This window comes from Malania oleifera, chromosome 5 (genome assembly GCF_029873635.1).
Source record: "Malania oleifera isolate guangnan ecotype guangnan chromosome 5, ASM2987363v1, whole genome shotgun sequence".
NCBI lineage: Eukaryota > Viridiplantae > Streptophyta > Magnoliopsida > Santalales > Ximeniaceae > Malania > Malania oleifera.
Window position 1 is genome coordinate 106,842,628 of NC_080421.1, and position 13,319 is coordinate 106,855,946.

The 13,319-nt window shown below is 36.9% G+C and overlaps 2 protein-coding genes across 4 annotated transcripts in view; one reads left to right on the top strand and one right to left on the bottom strand.

The window, feature by feature from the left end:
• Window positions 1-467: 467 nt before the first annotated feature.
• On the top strand, window positions 468-3,331 carry LOC131156761 (uncharacterized). Of its 2 annotated transcripts, none has more exons than XM_058110687.1 (7): window positions 468-888; window positions 1,059-1,130; window positions 1,812-1,879; window positions 2,239-2,392; window positions 2,477-2,557; window positions 2,643-2,741; window positions 3,072-3,331. In XM_058110687.1, exons 1-7 carry the CDS (start codon window positions 751-753, stop codon window positions 3,159-3,161), a joined length of 702 nt encoding a protein of 233 aa, XP_057966670.1. In that variant the 5' UTR covers window positions 468-750; the 3' UTR covers window positions 3,162-3,331. The 2 variants fall into 2 exon arrangements, with proteins under 2 accessions (XP_057966670.1, XP_057966671.1); XM_058110688.1 differs by having other exon boundaries at window positions 470-888; window positions 3,095-3,331.
• Window positions 3,332-3,562: 231 nt separating this feature from the next.
• The window catches only part of LOC131156760 (DNA mismatch repair protein MSH6), a 38,678-nt gene continuing 28,921 nt past the window's right edge, over window positions 3,563-13,319 (bottom strand). For both annotated transcript variants that reach the window (XM_058110686.1, XM_058110685.1), the window contains 11 exons: window positions 9,695-9,786; window positions 9,394-9,572; window positions 9,097-9,299; window positions 8,892-8,993; window positions 7,931-8,093; window positions 7,392-7,681; window positions 7,180-7,317; window positions 5,301-5,380; window positions 5,077-5,176; window positions 4,603-4,729; window positions 3,563-4,153 (listed from right to left, as the gene is read on the bottom strand). In XM_058110686.1, the coding sequence (XP_057966669.1) occupies window positions 3,906-4,153; window positions 4,603-4,729; window positions 5,077-5,176; window positions 5,301-5,380; window positions 7,180-7,317; window positions 7,392-7,681; window positions 7,931-8,093; window positions 8,892-8,993; window positions 9,097-9,299; window positions 9,394-9,572; window positions 9,695-9,786 (1,722 nt within the window). In that variant the 3' untranslated portion in view covers window positions 3,563-3,905. The remainder of the gene's footprint in view (window positions 4,154-4,602; window positions 4,730-5,076; window positions 5,177-5,300; window positions 5,381-7,179; window positions 7,318-7,391; window positions 7,682-7,930; window positions 8,094-8,891; window positions 8,994-9,096; window positions 9,300-9,393; window positions 9,573-9,694; window positions 9,787-13,319) is intronic.

Below are 13,319 nucleotides of genomic sequence, written 5' to 3' on the forward strand. Positions count from 1 at the left end.
AACATAAAATGTAGAAACTAGTACATCTATTTAATTAATATTTTCTAATTATATATATATATATATCAAATTAAAAGAGTCACCTCCAATCCAAACCCGCCTAATCCGTTTATTAAACGGATCAGGATCAAGTTGACCCAGTTATAAATAAATCATCTTTCGTTTCGAATCCGTTTTGCAATCCCTAAATAAAAAGCTAAAGAGAAGAAGATGGAAAAGAAGAAGAAGAAGAAGAAAAATGGAATGCGAGTTTTTTTGAGTGACAAGTATTAGGATTGAACATTATTATTTTACAATCTAATAATTTAAATTTTTAAATAAAATGATAATTTATCATGGTATCCAGGCTACTGTTAATTTTTTTTTTTCTTTAAAAAAGAGCGTTGCAACACGACTTCCAATGACTAGTGTTAAAACTCGATGTACATTCATGAGCCTTTAAATAAAGTGTTAATCTAACAAAGGGTGAGGGTTGTGTGTAAATGTAATCTTTCAACAAGCTTAGAAGCCGCCTTTCTTCGCGTGTGTATGTGTCATGGCAGTCTTTCTTTCTTTTTGAAAAATATAGTGTAGGGGGTAGACTTGGAACTTCCCAACTCCCGTGTTTCCCTTTTATTTAAGTCCAAAAACAGAGCACAAGAGCAGAGAGAGAGAGAAGGGGGGCAAAGAGAGGGGAACATAGAACAAGGCAGAGAGAGAGAGAGAGAGAGAGAGAGAGAGAGAGAGAGATTTGAAAAAGGAAAATTAGAAATGGGGGAGGTGGTGTTGTGTGTGGAGGATTTGCAGTACTCGGCTTGTGAGATTTCACGGTGCAGAATTTGCCATGAAGAGGAGTACGAGAGTTGCAGGAGGTTGGAGGCTCCCTGCGCTTGCTCTGGCACCGTTAAGGTAATCATGAAGAGAGAAGTAAGATTTCTGTTCATGGGGGAGAGTCCCTGCACGGCGAGCGTTTTTTTTTTTTTTTCAATACATTTTTCCCTTTTAAAATTTGAAGTTCTTAGTTTTGAAATTCATTTCTTGTTTCGTGACCCTTTTTGGTTTTGCCTCTCATGCTTCAGTTTGCGCACAGAGATTGTATACAGAGATGGTGCAACGAAAAGGGCAACACCAATTGTGAAATTTGTCTCCAGGTTTGAACTCTTCTTCTTCTTCTTCTTCTTCTTCTTCTTGATGACGATGATGAAGAAGATGATTTTTGGGTTTTTCTTGTATTTTTAAATTGTTAAAGGTGCTTTATGGTTTGTGCGCGTTCGGTGTAGCAATTCGAATTTGGTTTGTGGGTGGGTTTTGCTTTTAAGTCACTCTGTAACTTTGTTTTCATCCCTCTTTTGTTTTGTTCTGAATTTCTGGGCTCCCAAGGTTGTCTTTTGCTCATCCGCTCTCTCTCTATTCCTTCGTTGTATTCACGTGAACGTCTTTATTGATTTCCCTGCAACAAAATTTTGAAACTTCAAATCAATGTTTCCAAGTGGCTTGTCCCGTGAAGAGGGAAACTTCTCCTCAATTTCCAGATGCTAATTTCATTTTTTTTTTTTTCAAAAACTCAGTTCTTATTTCTTAACTCTGTTTCCGCGTGCTTTTTCTTTTTCCTTCTTTAGCTACATCTGTGCATTCAATGGGAATTTCTTATCTCTTCCGCCGTCCCCATCAAATGTCTTCATTAACAATAATTAATTCTATGAAAAAAAAAGAAGGGTAGGCAATGATTAAGTCAATTCATATTTATTTTTGAAAAATCACTTCCAAATTTTCCGTGCTGGCTTTCAAAATCTGGATATGATTAATCTTTGAAGTCTCATGAAATATTGCAGAAATATGAACCTGGGTACACAGCACCTCCAAAAAAATCTCAGCCGGTTGATGCGGCTGTGACCATCAGGTACCATGCTCCACTCCCATATTCATAATAATAATAATAATTATATAATAACAAATCTTCCCACCAATAAATTAAAAAAAATATCTAAATAAAATGAGTTCATTGATTAGATCAAGCGTAAAATGCATTTTCTTGACAGCCAATCATAGTGGCTGGCATGAGTTTAGATCAGTTGCTGTGCCATGATGGCTGGCGCACTTGCTGGGTAGTGCATTTTCTATGGTTAGTGCACTTACTGGTTAGTGCATTTTTTTTTATGATTTTCTATTTGGAGTTCTTTCTTAACTAAGAAAAGAAACGGTAGATGGAACAGTTTGGTATTTGAAGGTGACTAATGCTTGAACATGGAAGTGAAACAGAGGAAGCTTGGAGGTTCCAAGGAGGCAGGAGGAGTTGCAGAATCCAGGCTTAATGGCCATAGCTGAGGGGGGAATGCTTGAAGCAGCTGACTACTCCCAATGTTCGTCTCCGGCCGATGGAAGCGCCTCTTGCTTTCGATTAGTGGCCCTTGCTGTAAGTTCTTCTACTCAATCTTCATTCTTTTTGGGTTTGTTCAGAAAGATTGGTTTATGATTGTTTAAATTGGATTTTTGGCAGTTTACGGTTCTGATGCTTGTGAAACATCTAGTTCCTGTGCTTACCAGCGCAGCAGGGCCTTACCCCTTCACAATTCTCACTGTAAGTATCTGATTTTCTTGGCTCCCAATCAAAATTTTGGTGGTTAGTGTCTCATTTTCCTCCTGGTTGATTGTGAATTGTGCAGTTGATTATTCTAAGAGCCACTGGAATTCTTCTACCAATGTACATATTGATCCGCATAATCACAGCAATTCAGAACAGCATCGTCAGGCGACAATATCATGTTAGTCTTTTCACTTGTTTCCACTTTTTTTTTTTTATTTAAAAGCAACGCCACAAAAAAGGGTACGACTTTGAAATCAAAACTTTTAGGCAAAACCTTGGTTCGCATAATCAAACCGAGCAAACTTTAGGGAAATGGGCTGAACTTTCATCAGGCAAAGCTGTAGTTCTCAGCAGTTGAGAGGCTAATCTTGTGGTTCATATTTAAGAAGCTATGCTTCACCACAAGTTGATGCAGCGCAGCAACTTAAATCTCTGTGTAGGTAGGAGGATATCAAAGTCACCTGTCAACTAAATACATTATTTTCTATTTTTTCTTTCTGTACATTAGGATTCTGATGATGACATTTCCAGCTTCGATGATGGGGATGACAACGATGACGAGGATGAAGAACGACAGCTACAACATCATACTGATTAACCATACCCTTCGAGCATTCCCTATATGCTTACAATTTGTATCGGAGCATTGCATCACTGCTCCTTTCAAGATTTCCCCCCTTTTGGCCTTGTACAAAGGAAAACAAGAAAAAAGAAAATTTATTTAAAGAAAAAAAAAAGTTCCAAGTATAAATGAAAAATTGATTACAATATTAATCCCCCAAAACCTAAATATATAAATAAAAAAATCAGAAAAAATTTCACTTATCAAAAACAATTGAAGGACGATGCTCTATGCTCTATGCACTCAGATGCTTTCAATTAAAGGAAGTTGGATGTACCAATTTTGTGCATGTCCCAACAACCATCAGGTTTGTTGGTCGGAAGTTGGAATCACCCTCTTTTTCACGGTAAAGCAAAAAGCAGTGTAATACAACAAAATGGCAGGAACAGCGTCACTCTCCTTTCCATTCAGATTGACCAAAAATCCCGAGTCTTACATTCAAACAATGTATACACACGAATGTACAAAAATGGAGATTCCGAGGGCCGCTCAATTGGCATATTAGCCTCGGATTTCAGGTGGCGTAGATTTTACATAACCTGCTCTACCTCTATCCTCGTAACACAATCACTGGTTCAAAACGTGATGTGCCAACAAAATCGAAGAATAGCTTCCCACGTTCACCAGTGAAACCACCCGGAAAACTTGAATGACTAGTAATTCCGACGCACAGAATAAAAAGAAATCAATATTGTACAGGAAATGTATGGTCGGTTCAATTCAATATTGCTGAAGAAGCATTCTTGCTTGATGCTGAAGGTCGCTCAGTATGCCAATACTTGCATTCTTGGAAGAATGGCAACTCAATTTAGCAGCAGCACTGACGAAGTTTTGCATGAAAGCCAGCATCTCCTCTTCCTGACCCTGAATAGACGAGCTACCCACAGTTCTCCTTCCTTTTTTACCATACACAGCCTCAAACTCTCTTGATTTAGCAGCAGCAATTTTAAGTACAGAATCAGGGAGTCCTGACATCAGTATAGTTAAAAATTAGCTTCTTTTTTAAGGAAAAATACTGCCAAGAAATATGGTATCAACCTTCTTAAGCCAAAAATGAACCACCTGGCCAATCAATTGAAAATAAAATAATATGAATGCAGATTCAACTAGTTAAAATCTATGATTTGATATACCTTGAACAATAATACATGGAAAATACTTGGGTAGCATTCACGAAAGTTGGAAATTTTTTTCCAAAGATACAATTTCATTCTTCTTGTGTATTCTGTTAATTATTCTAGAGTGACCAGAAAATCTTCAAGCAATGCTTAAAAAATGTTTTGCACGGTTTCAATGGCTTAATATTTCAGCACTGCTATAAACTATCTGAATCACAAAATCATTCCAGAATGATTATTGGATTTTGTTTCTGGTTGAAGTCCCAAATAAAGGTAAAGAAAGCAGCACAGATACTTACCAGCTAGTCGAGCAACATTTACCCCGTAGCTTTTAGGGCATGCACCGGGTGTCAACTTATAAAGGAATGCAACTTCCTCCACCCCATCTCCTTGCCCAACTTGGCATGCCATATGGCATAGGGATACCTACATAGAAATGGGGAAATGAGCAAGACATTTTTCTCAAATTTCAGATCCTAGAGTCAGAGGCAGGTAAAGGTGTACTGTCATTTTGACAGTTCCAGATGGTTGAGACAGCAATCTATGTTATGACAATAGTATGTACTAAAGGAAGAACAGACTGCTGATGATATATATTAGAAAATTCCTCTATAGTAATCACAAGTTTTGAAGCAGTCAGAAAAAAAAGTGAGGACAACTAAAAAATCAAAGCTTGCCAAACATTAATCCTTGTAAAGATGTGAACTGCATCTTGGTTAGAAAATAAATTAACCCCTCGAGGCCTTAAACCCTCAGAAGAGACAGATATGTACCTTGGGATCCCTTTGGTAGCTTATGGCTAATCGGTGATAGTGAGTAGAGAACATTCCTCGACACTGCACCATGCGGACAAAATGTTCAAGAACTGATTCCCTGCAAAAGATAGAAATTCAGAGAGGAGAAACTGAGATCAAATAGACTTTCCGGGTATTGTTCAAAGCAAGTGCAGGAGGAGAATCGCAAATGGAACATAGAAAAAAAAAGGAAAGGAGGCTACGCAATGGCTTGTCCATCTGAGGTTGATGTTCCCCGTCCGAGCTCATCTAGTGCCACCAGCGAATTACAGGTTGCTGACGACTGCATTAATGATTAAAAATATGTTTACAGAATGCATATCCATAAATCAACCCTAAGTTTCTAGTTAGGAGCATGGATTTCAGGCCTTGGGTTTGGATTTGGATGAAACTTAGTAAAATTTTGTAATGTATTTTATCTAAATTAATACAAATTCAAATACAAAGTCTGGAGGACTCCAAGCTCCAAAACATGGGGGTATGAAATAAATATAAAATGTCCCTGGTTAATCTGAAGTTTTGGGAACCCACAAGATGACACAACATTTTCTCATAAGAATCAACTAAGATGACAAGTTTGACAACAGGAGAAAAAATTAGTGACAAGATATTGAAGAAAAAATTTGTTCAGAGTTGTATTTAGCTTGGATAGATGAGGAGGACCAAGATGAGAGCAAACATAAAACAAAAAACAAACTGAACTTTCCATCAACTTGTTTTCCCACAGTTAAGATTGCATAGCCATACAGTTGATTCATTGACTTGAAATAATATAAGTCCGTACAAATTCACATGTCAGTGTTTCTTTTTGACTCTTAAGTTTATTATTTCAACAGGCAAAACATTTTGATACTGTTTGGCAGCACTTTTTTCACAAGCATTCAAGTACTTCACTCTTAAAATAAATGCTTGTACAAAAAGTGCTGTTTGGCATGTTGCCAAAAAAAATGCCTATTCAAAAATTTACTGACAAAGAATCACTTTTTAAGTGGATTTTAGAAGCAATCCAAAGATTCTTGGTGCACCCCAAAAAAACACTCTGACTGGAGCACGTTCCCACAGAGAGCCACAAACCCATCCTCCTTTAATGCCCATTATCCCTCCACCCTTCATCATGGAAGAGAAGATTCATGGACGTGCCACTCTTTTCTGAGTTCTCTTCCCTGTTCATAACACTGCAGCAGATTTCCATGGACACGCCAGCTCTGCTAATCAGATTCCATGGACACAGCCTCTCTCGCTCTTTTTTCTCTCCCTTTCTTGCTCCCTCTCTCCCTGATTAGATGCATACCATGGACAAAACAAATTTACAACAAAGACTCAGCATCACATGGGCAGATACCCAGTTCAACCAAATGCCCTCATCTCTATCTCCCAGTTCTAGCAATCATCACCCTCTTTCCACCCTCTAAACTGTGCATCACATGGGCAAACACCATGCATGGCTATTCTTGAAAATTGGAAAAACAGAAAAAATTCCTCTTTTCTCACCCAAATTGCAGTACAGCGGATGCAACACCATGGATGGCCCTCTTCTTGCCCAAATCTGAAAAATCCAAAATTCAACTTGTATGGCGAGGATTTTTTTTATCCTCAACCCAGCCTGGGTAAATGTGCTAATTATTAAAAAAATATTATAAAACTAACAATATTATAAATACAAATTAATAATATATTGTTAATTAAAAAATAATAACGATGAATCATATTAATTAAAAATTTTAATTTATTTAATAATATTATTAACAAAAATTGACAATCATATATTATTTTATTATTTATTTTAATATATGAATTATATGTTGGAAAGAAAAAACATTATTTATATCATTATATGATATTAAAAATAATAACATAGATTTATACAACACTAACAATAAAAGTATCCAAACAGCACTTATTTTATCAACACCTATAATCAGCACTTATTTCTAGACAACCAAACAACATTTGTCACTTTTGTTGAGTACTTATTATCAGTACTTATAAAATTCAGCACATCTTGTTAGAAAAAAACACTTTTTCAGCTGTTCCAAACAATGATTACAAAAGTCACTCCAGTAAAAAACAATGAACCCTCACCAGCATACAAGCAGTTTCTGAAAGCTCTGTTAAAAAAGTACTCTGGCCTGTGACAATATGATCTTTGGCACCCATTCGAACAAAGATACGGTCAACAAGCGACAGTTCAAAGTTCTCTGCTGGAACATCTGCTCCCACCTGAGAAAACACCAAGACTGAAGGCTACAAAATTGAAGATGATAACTTACAGTTTACATGAACAAGAACCTTACTTGTGCCAATATTACAGCTAAGCAAACTTGGCGAAGAAGAGTTGATTTTCCACCCATATTAGGACCAGTGAGAAGGATAAAGCTGGCATTACCAGAACCACCAATAGTAATGTCATTGGGCACAAAGGTACCCTTGCCCAAAGAATCACTTCTAAGAATTGGATGTCCCAAGCTTTTCGCACTACAGTATGGCACTTCATTTGAACTTGCTAAGCCGGAGACAACTGGACGGCAGGTAGGCCCTTCATAAAAGTCACTTGCAATTGCTAAACTGATCAAGACGTCCAATTCTGCAACATTTAAAATTCAATAATATAAGCAATGCAACATGTAAACATCTATATTAAGGGAATAAAGAACCTCTCTCTCTCTCTCTCTCTCGCACACAAAACACAGTAAAAAAAAAAAGCTGCTATCATGGACAGTACTGGAGATGATAAGACAGCCGATCACCAAGTAATCATTTTGTCTATTGTTGACATAAGTGGATATTCATGGATTAACAGCTACACAAATAGACAAAGGAAACTAATACATGCCTGCAATTGCAGAAACCAATTGTCTCCACTCATTATGATGCTCGCAAAAACGTCCAATTAACCTCTGCAAAATGCTTTTCAACTTAGACTCCTTTTCAGACTCAGCCTGTGATAGTTCTCCTAACAACCTTTTAATATCTGCGTTCCAATACCTGAAGAAGCCCTAAACATGCAAAACAGACGATAGGGAAAAGTCAACTAAATGAAGCAATCTTAACCAAGCAATTAGCTGAGGGAGAAAAAATAAGATCTTAACTGATATGCAACTTCCATCAATTAAAAATCTTGCACTCGAAATCCCCAAGTTTCCTCTCTGGAAGAAATCTCTTGGATTTCTCATCATCCCTATACAGTTTCACTTTAATTATTTACATTAGCTGAGTTTGATTTTCTTTTTCTGGGTTGAGGAGGAGAGTTCTCATGGCCCACAACCCAACAGATTAAGCAACTCACAAATTGTTTTATGGTTACAATGTATAGAAAGTCTTAAGAATTAAAACTAACACCTTACTGCAGATTCACATTAAAAAATTGCAACACTTATCACTCTATCACTAGTAGTTGTCCAGTAAAACATCATTCTTTGCAGTCAGACAAGTTGACATGGATAAAACTGACAACATCAGTTAAAGTATCTTTTATTTATTTACTCATGTATTTCAGTGTCTCTGGCACAGGACAGGCCCTCCAGTACCAAGAATGTAGTAACCTTACTACATCAGTAAATATGAAAAATAATGCATGTGCCTACTGGACATATACTTACGAGATTCATTATTTCCAAGGCATGCTTTCTGTACAAATAAACAATATATATGCTTGCCCCACATTTTCTAGTAAACTTAAATATATAATCCCAACATAACAAAGACATTATTATCATTCTGCACATGTATCTATGTTTATCCAATTCAAGAAAATATGTTGGGTTGATTCTCAGAAAACACATGCTATTATTTACCTTTTTGGAGGACCGTAACTCATAATTGCGAGGAACTGTCCCACGCAAACTTTCTGGCACTTCTAAAAGATGTGACTCTTTTCCAACTGTGACATAATTGATCTACAACAGATCATCAGGATATGGGAGTTGGTAATCTTTCACAGAATAAACAAGTAAACTACAAAAATGATAATTGAAAAGCCAGGTCCAAGCAAGTGCATACAGAAGAATCTCCAAGTAACTTCCGCTGTTCCTTGAGGTGTTTCTTGAAACTATTCTCAACTTCCTTCACTGCTTCACAAGCAGAGTCATACTCAGCATCAACTCCTTCATGAGGTATTATACGTCCTGAATCACTGGCCTCCACCCAATCAAAAGCCTCCTTGAAATGCTTTAGAATTGAACATACGTCAGGAAGACCTTTGCCTGCATATGTTTAATGAAATTCAAATTGTCAGATAACAACTGAATAAAATAATAAATAATAAAGAAACAAAGAAATAAATTGATCCAGTTATACCAGGTGTGAGCAAGTTATTTAATAGTTCAGATTTGACATTTTCCAATTCAGCACCAAGTGAAGAACATGCTTGGGCCATTAATTCACAACCACGTAGAGCTGATATGAACTCATTGAGCTGTTTCTTCGCTGCATCCTCATATAAAACTACTTTATTTGCATTCCTTCCATTCGCTTTGCTGCATTCAATTCAAATCAATGATCATAAATCACCTCAAAGAACCATCAGCAAATCTCCATCAATAAAATAAATATCAAATTAATCAACATAGATGTGTGCACCCTTACAGTCTGGCTTTACCTGCTAGCAAATAGGTGGGCAAGCAACCGCTCCATGTCTGGAAGCCTGGACAACTCTTTCCGAAATTCAAGTGCAAAAGGCAGATTAACTCCCTAAAATGCAAATTGAATATTAAAGACCAGAAAACACTGCTAAAGGTGCTTTGTGCATGGCACGAGCCAGCATAAAATAAAATATGAATTATATACAAGGAAATATCTATGAGCACGAGATTTTTTGCAGAATAAAGAACAAGTAATAAACTAATGCAATAAAGTGGGACGCTTCAAAAAGGGGGTGGGGTGGGGCGGGGAGGGAATGGAGCTTGCAACAATCAAGAAAAGAATGGCATATACATGGGAAGATCAGACAGGTGAGCCTTTCTTATTATTATTTTTTTGTGATGGTCAGAGACGGATGGGAGCTGAGTAATCCCAATAACCTAATGAGTGAAAAACAAATTTTTTTTTTGGTACAGTGGAGGGGCCTGACTGTAAATTGAAGTGTGACAGTAGTAACAATAACTGTAATTGGAAATCTACCTTAAAAAAATGTGTGTGTGTGTGAGAGAGAGAGAGAGAGATTTAATTTATGCAAAATATTTTTAAAAACACTGACGGAACTTACCATAGCAAGTGCTGGTGGCATCTTCAAATGCCACAACTGACAAACACTTTATTTATGCTGGTCAGTAAGTGACAAGTGACAACCTATGACCACCAAGGTGTTAGGATTTATTTGTGTGGAGCGCATCAAAATTTTGTAGGAACTGACAATACCCATTTATGAATAAAGAGATCTCAAAAAAAAAAAATCACTGAAGAGGCCCAATTTAAAGGTTCCTGAAAAGAGGGAAAAGACGTTCTCAAACATTATTTCACATGGAAGAAAAAGTGACCTCAAATACTTAATTTGAGCATTCATGCTTTCTCCCAAGCTGGCAAACAATTACTCTAAGCATAAGCATTTCCTTATGTGTTATGGCTTTGTGATCCATTCACACTTCCAAAGCAACTCGTCGTCATTTTGTCTGAATAATCAAAATACCCTTTTATTCACCCCTAAAGTGTAATGTATTCTCATCCTTGCATATGTGTCACTTCTCTGCCAATTTTTCCTTCTTTTGCCTATCAAAAATGTGCAAAAAAAATCAAAATTTGAAAATTGAGGTGCTTGGTCTCAACTCCTTCCTTTTGGAACCTCGCTCTTGATTTCTCTCCTATTTCACCAAAAAGTCAAATAAAGGGTTTCTTGCCATCAGGGGTCTCTTTCCAAACTAGATTGCTTAACCCTTCCACATTTCACCCAATTCTTTTTGGGTATGGGTATCCCTCCTATGTGGAGAAACCCATTCAACCCTTTAGCCCACTTTCTTTGGACTTTTTATTGGGATTTTTTTAGAGGCATTTTACACCTCATTTAAGTAAAGAAAATTAGGGTTGGCAGAGTAGACAAAAAGGTGAGAGAAAGGGACATCTGTGGTCCAATTGAGCTGATTTTTTGTCAGTAGATAGAGGACTCATAGACGCTGATTTTGAACAATCAGATTGGTCGACCAAGCACTGTAGCATCAGATATCGGGTTTGAACAGTAACCACATTTTTGGTAAAATTCTCAACTTTCCCTCTTTGATTTTTAAGATTTCTTGTTGTTAGTTAAAAACAGAGTTACTACTCATTTTGATAGCTGAAAATTGAGATCTTGTACCCACACGTTTATCATAGTGAAGTTTTTGAGTAGATTGTCAAGTCCTGTGGTTTTTACCCTTTGATTTGAAGGGGTTTTCCACATAAAATTGTGTCTCGTGTGATTGATATTTGTGATTATTTTTGGACTGATTTTGAGTTGCTGAAAATATGAATTTTTGTGCTATTGTCATATCATAAGAACTGATTTTGTAATTGGGAGAAAGAAATTCCGATTGTGCTTTCACGATTTTTTGGTAAGTCTCTTTTCTTCCCAACACACTGGTATTAGAGCAAGGTTCGGTGTTCTTGTGTAATTATGGATGTTTGCACAAGTAGAATAATTCTTTTGAATGGCACAAAATTATCAACCGTGGCAGAATAAAATGAAAGACCACCTATTTTTGAAGGCTTTGCATCTTCCCGTTTTTGCTACTCAAAAGCCTGAATCTAAGACTGATGAGGAATGGGAGTTTGAGCATCGGCAGGTGTGGTTTTATTCAGCAATTCGTTGAGGAACATGTTTACAATCACATTGATTAAGAGACACATGCACATACTATGTGGAACAAACTTGAAAACTCATGTGCTTCAAAGACTGACAATAATAAGTTATCCTTGCTTAAAAGGATGATGCAACTGAAATATAAAGAAAGGACTTCTGTGGCTGATCATCTAAATGAATTTCAAGGAGTTATGAATCAGTTACTTGGTGTGGGCATCAATTTTGATGATGAAATTATAAGGCTTTGGTTGCTTGCTACCCTACCAGACTCTTGGGAAATATTTTGGGTTTCACTTATCAATTTTGTTCCCAATGGTGTTGTGACTATGGAATTTGCCAAGAATGGTGTGTTGAATGAAGATGTGAGAAGGAGGTCTCAGGGTTCTTCATCACCGTTTGAAGTTCTAGTTATTGAAAAATAGGGGGAGAAGTAAATACTTAAGTGAAAAGGGTAGAGATAAAAACCGAAGTAAGTCGAGATCAAGATACAAAAATATTGAGTGTTATCATTGTGGCAAGATGGGCCATATCAAGAAATACTACTACAAATGGAGGAGAGAGAACAAGGGTGGTAATAATAAACAATAGAAGAAAGATCCCAAAAGTATTGATCGTGTTGCTACTGCTACCTCTGATGATCTGGTGGTTGTTTATGATGAGATTATGATCAACCTAGGATGCGATGAGACAAGTTGGGTGATAGATACTAGTGCTTCACTTCATGTCACGTCACAAAAGGAATTCTTCACATCTTATATGCCCAGTACTTTCAGGGTATTGAAGATGGGTGATGACAGCTTGTCGCAAGTTGTTGGCATGGGAGATGTTAGTTTGGAGACTAACAATGGAACAAAGCTTAAGCTTAGAAATCTTAGGCATGCACCAGATATTCATTTGAATTTGATTTCAGTAGGAAAGCTCAATGATGAGGGATTTTGTAACATCTTCTGTGAGGGTCAGTGGAAATTGACTAAAGATTCCTTGGTTATAGCTCGAGGAAAAAGAAGTGTTCAAATCTGTATTTGATGCAGATTTCAAATTCCGGAGGCATTGTTAATGTGACAAAAAATGAAAATCAACTGAGTTATGGCATAAACGGCTTAGTCACATGAGTGAAAAGAGGCTTAATTGTTTAGTGAGGAAGAATCAACTTTCTAGTTTGAAGAATGCTACATTGAAGAACTGTGCTCATTGCTTGGTTGGAAAGCAGAAAAGAGTCCCATTCAAGAATCACCCTCCTTCAAGAAAATAAGATTTTCAAGAGTTGGTACATTCTAGTGTTTGTGGTCCTTTGAAGGTAAGGACGCATAGTTGTGAACTTTATTTCATGACTTTTATTGATGACCATTGAAGAAAACTTTGGGTCTATGCCTTGAAAACAAAAGACCAAGTACCTGATGCATTTAAACAGTTTCAAGCCTTAATTGAGCGGCAAACAAGGAAGAAATTGAAGTGC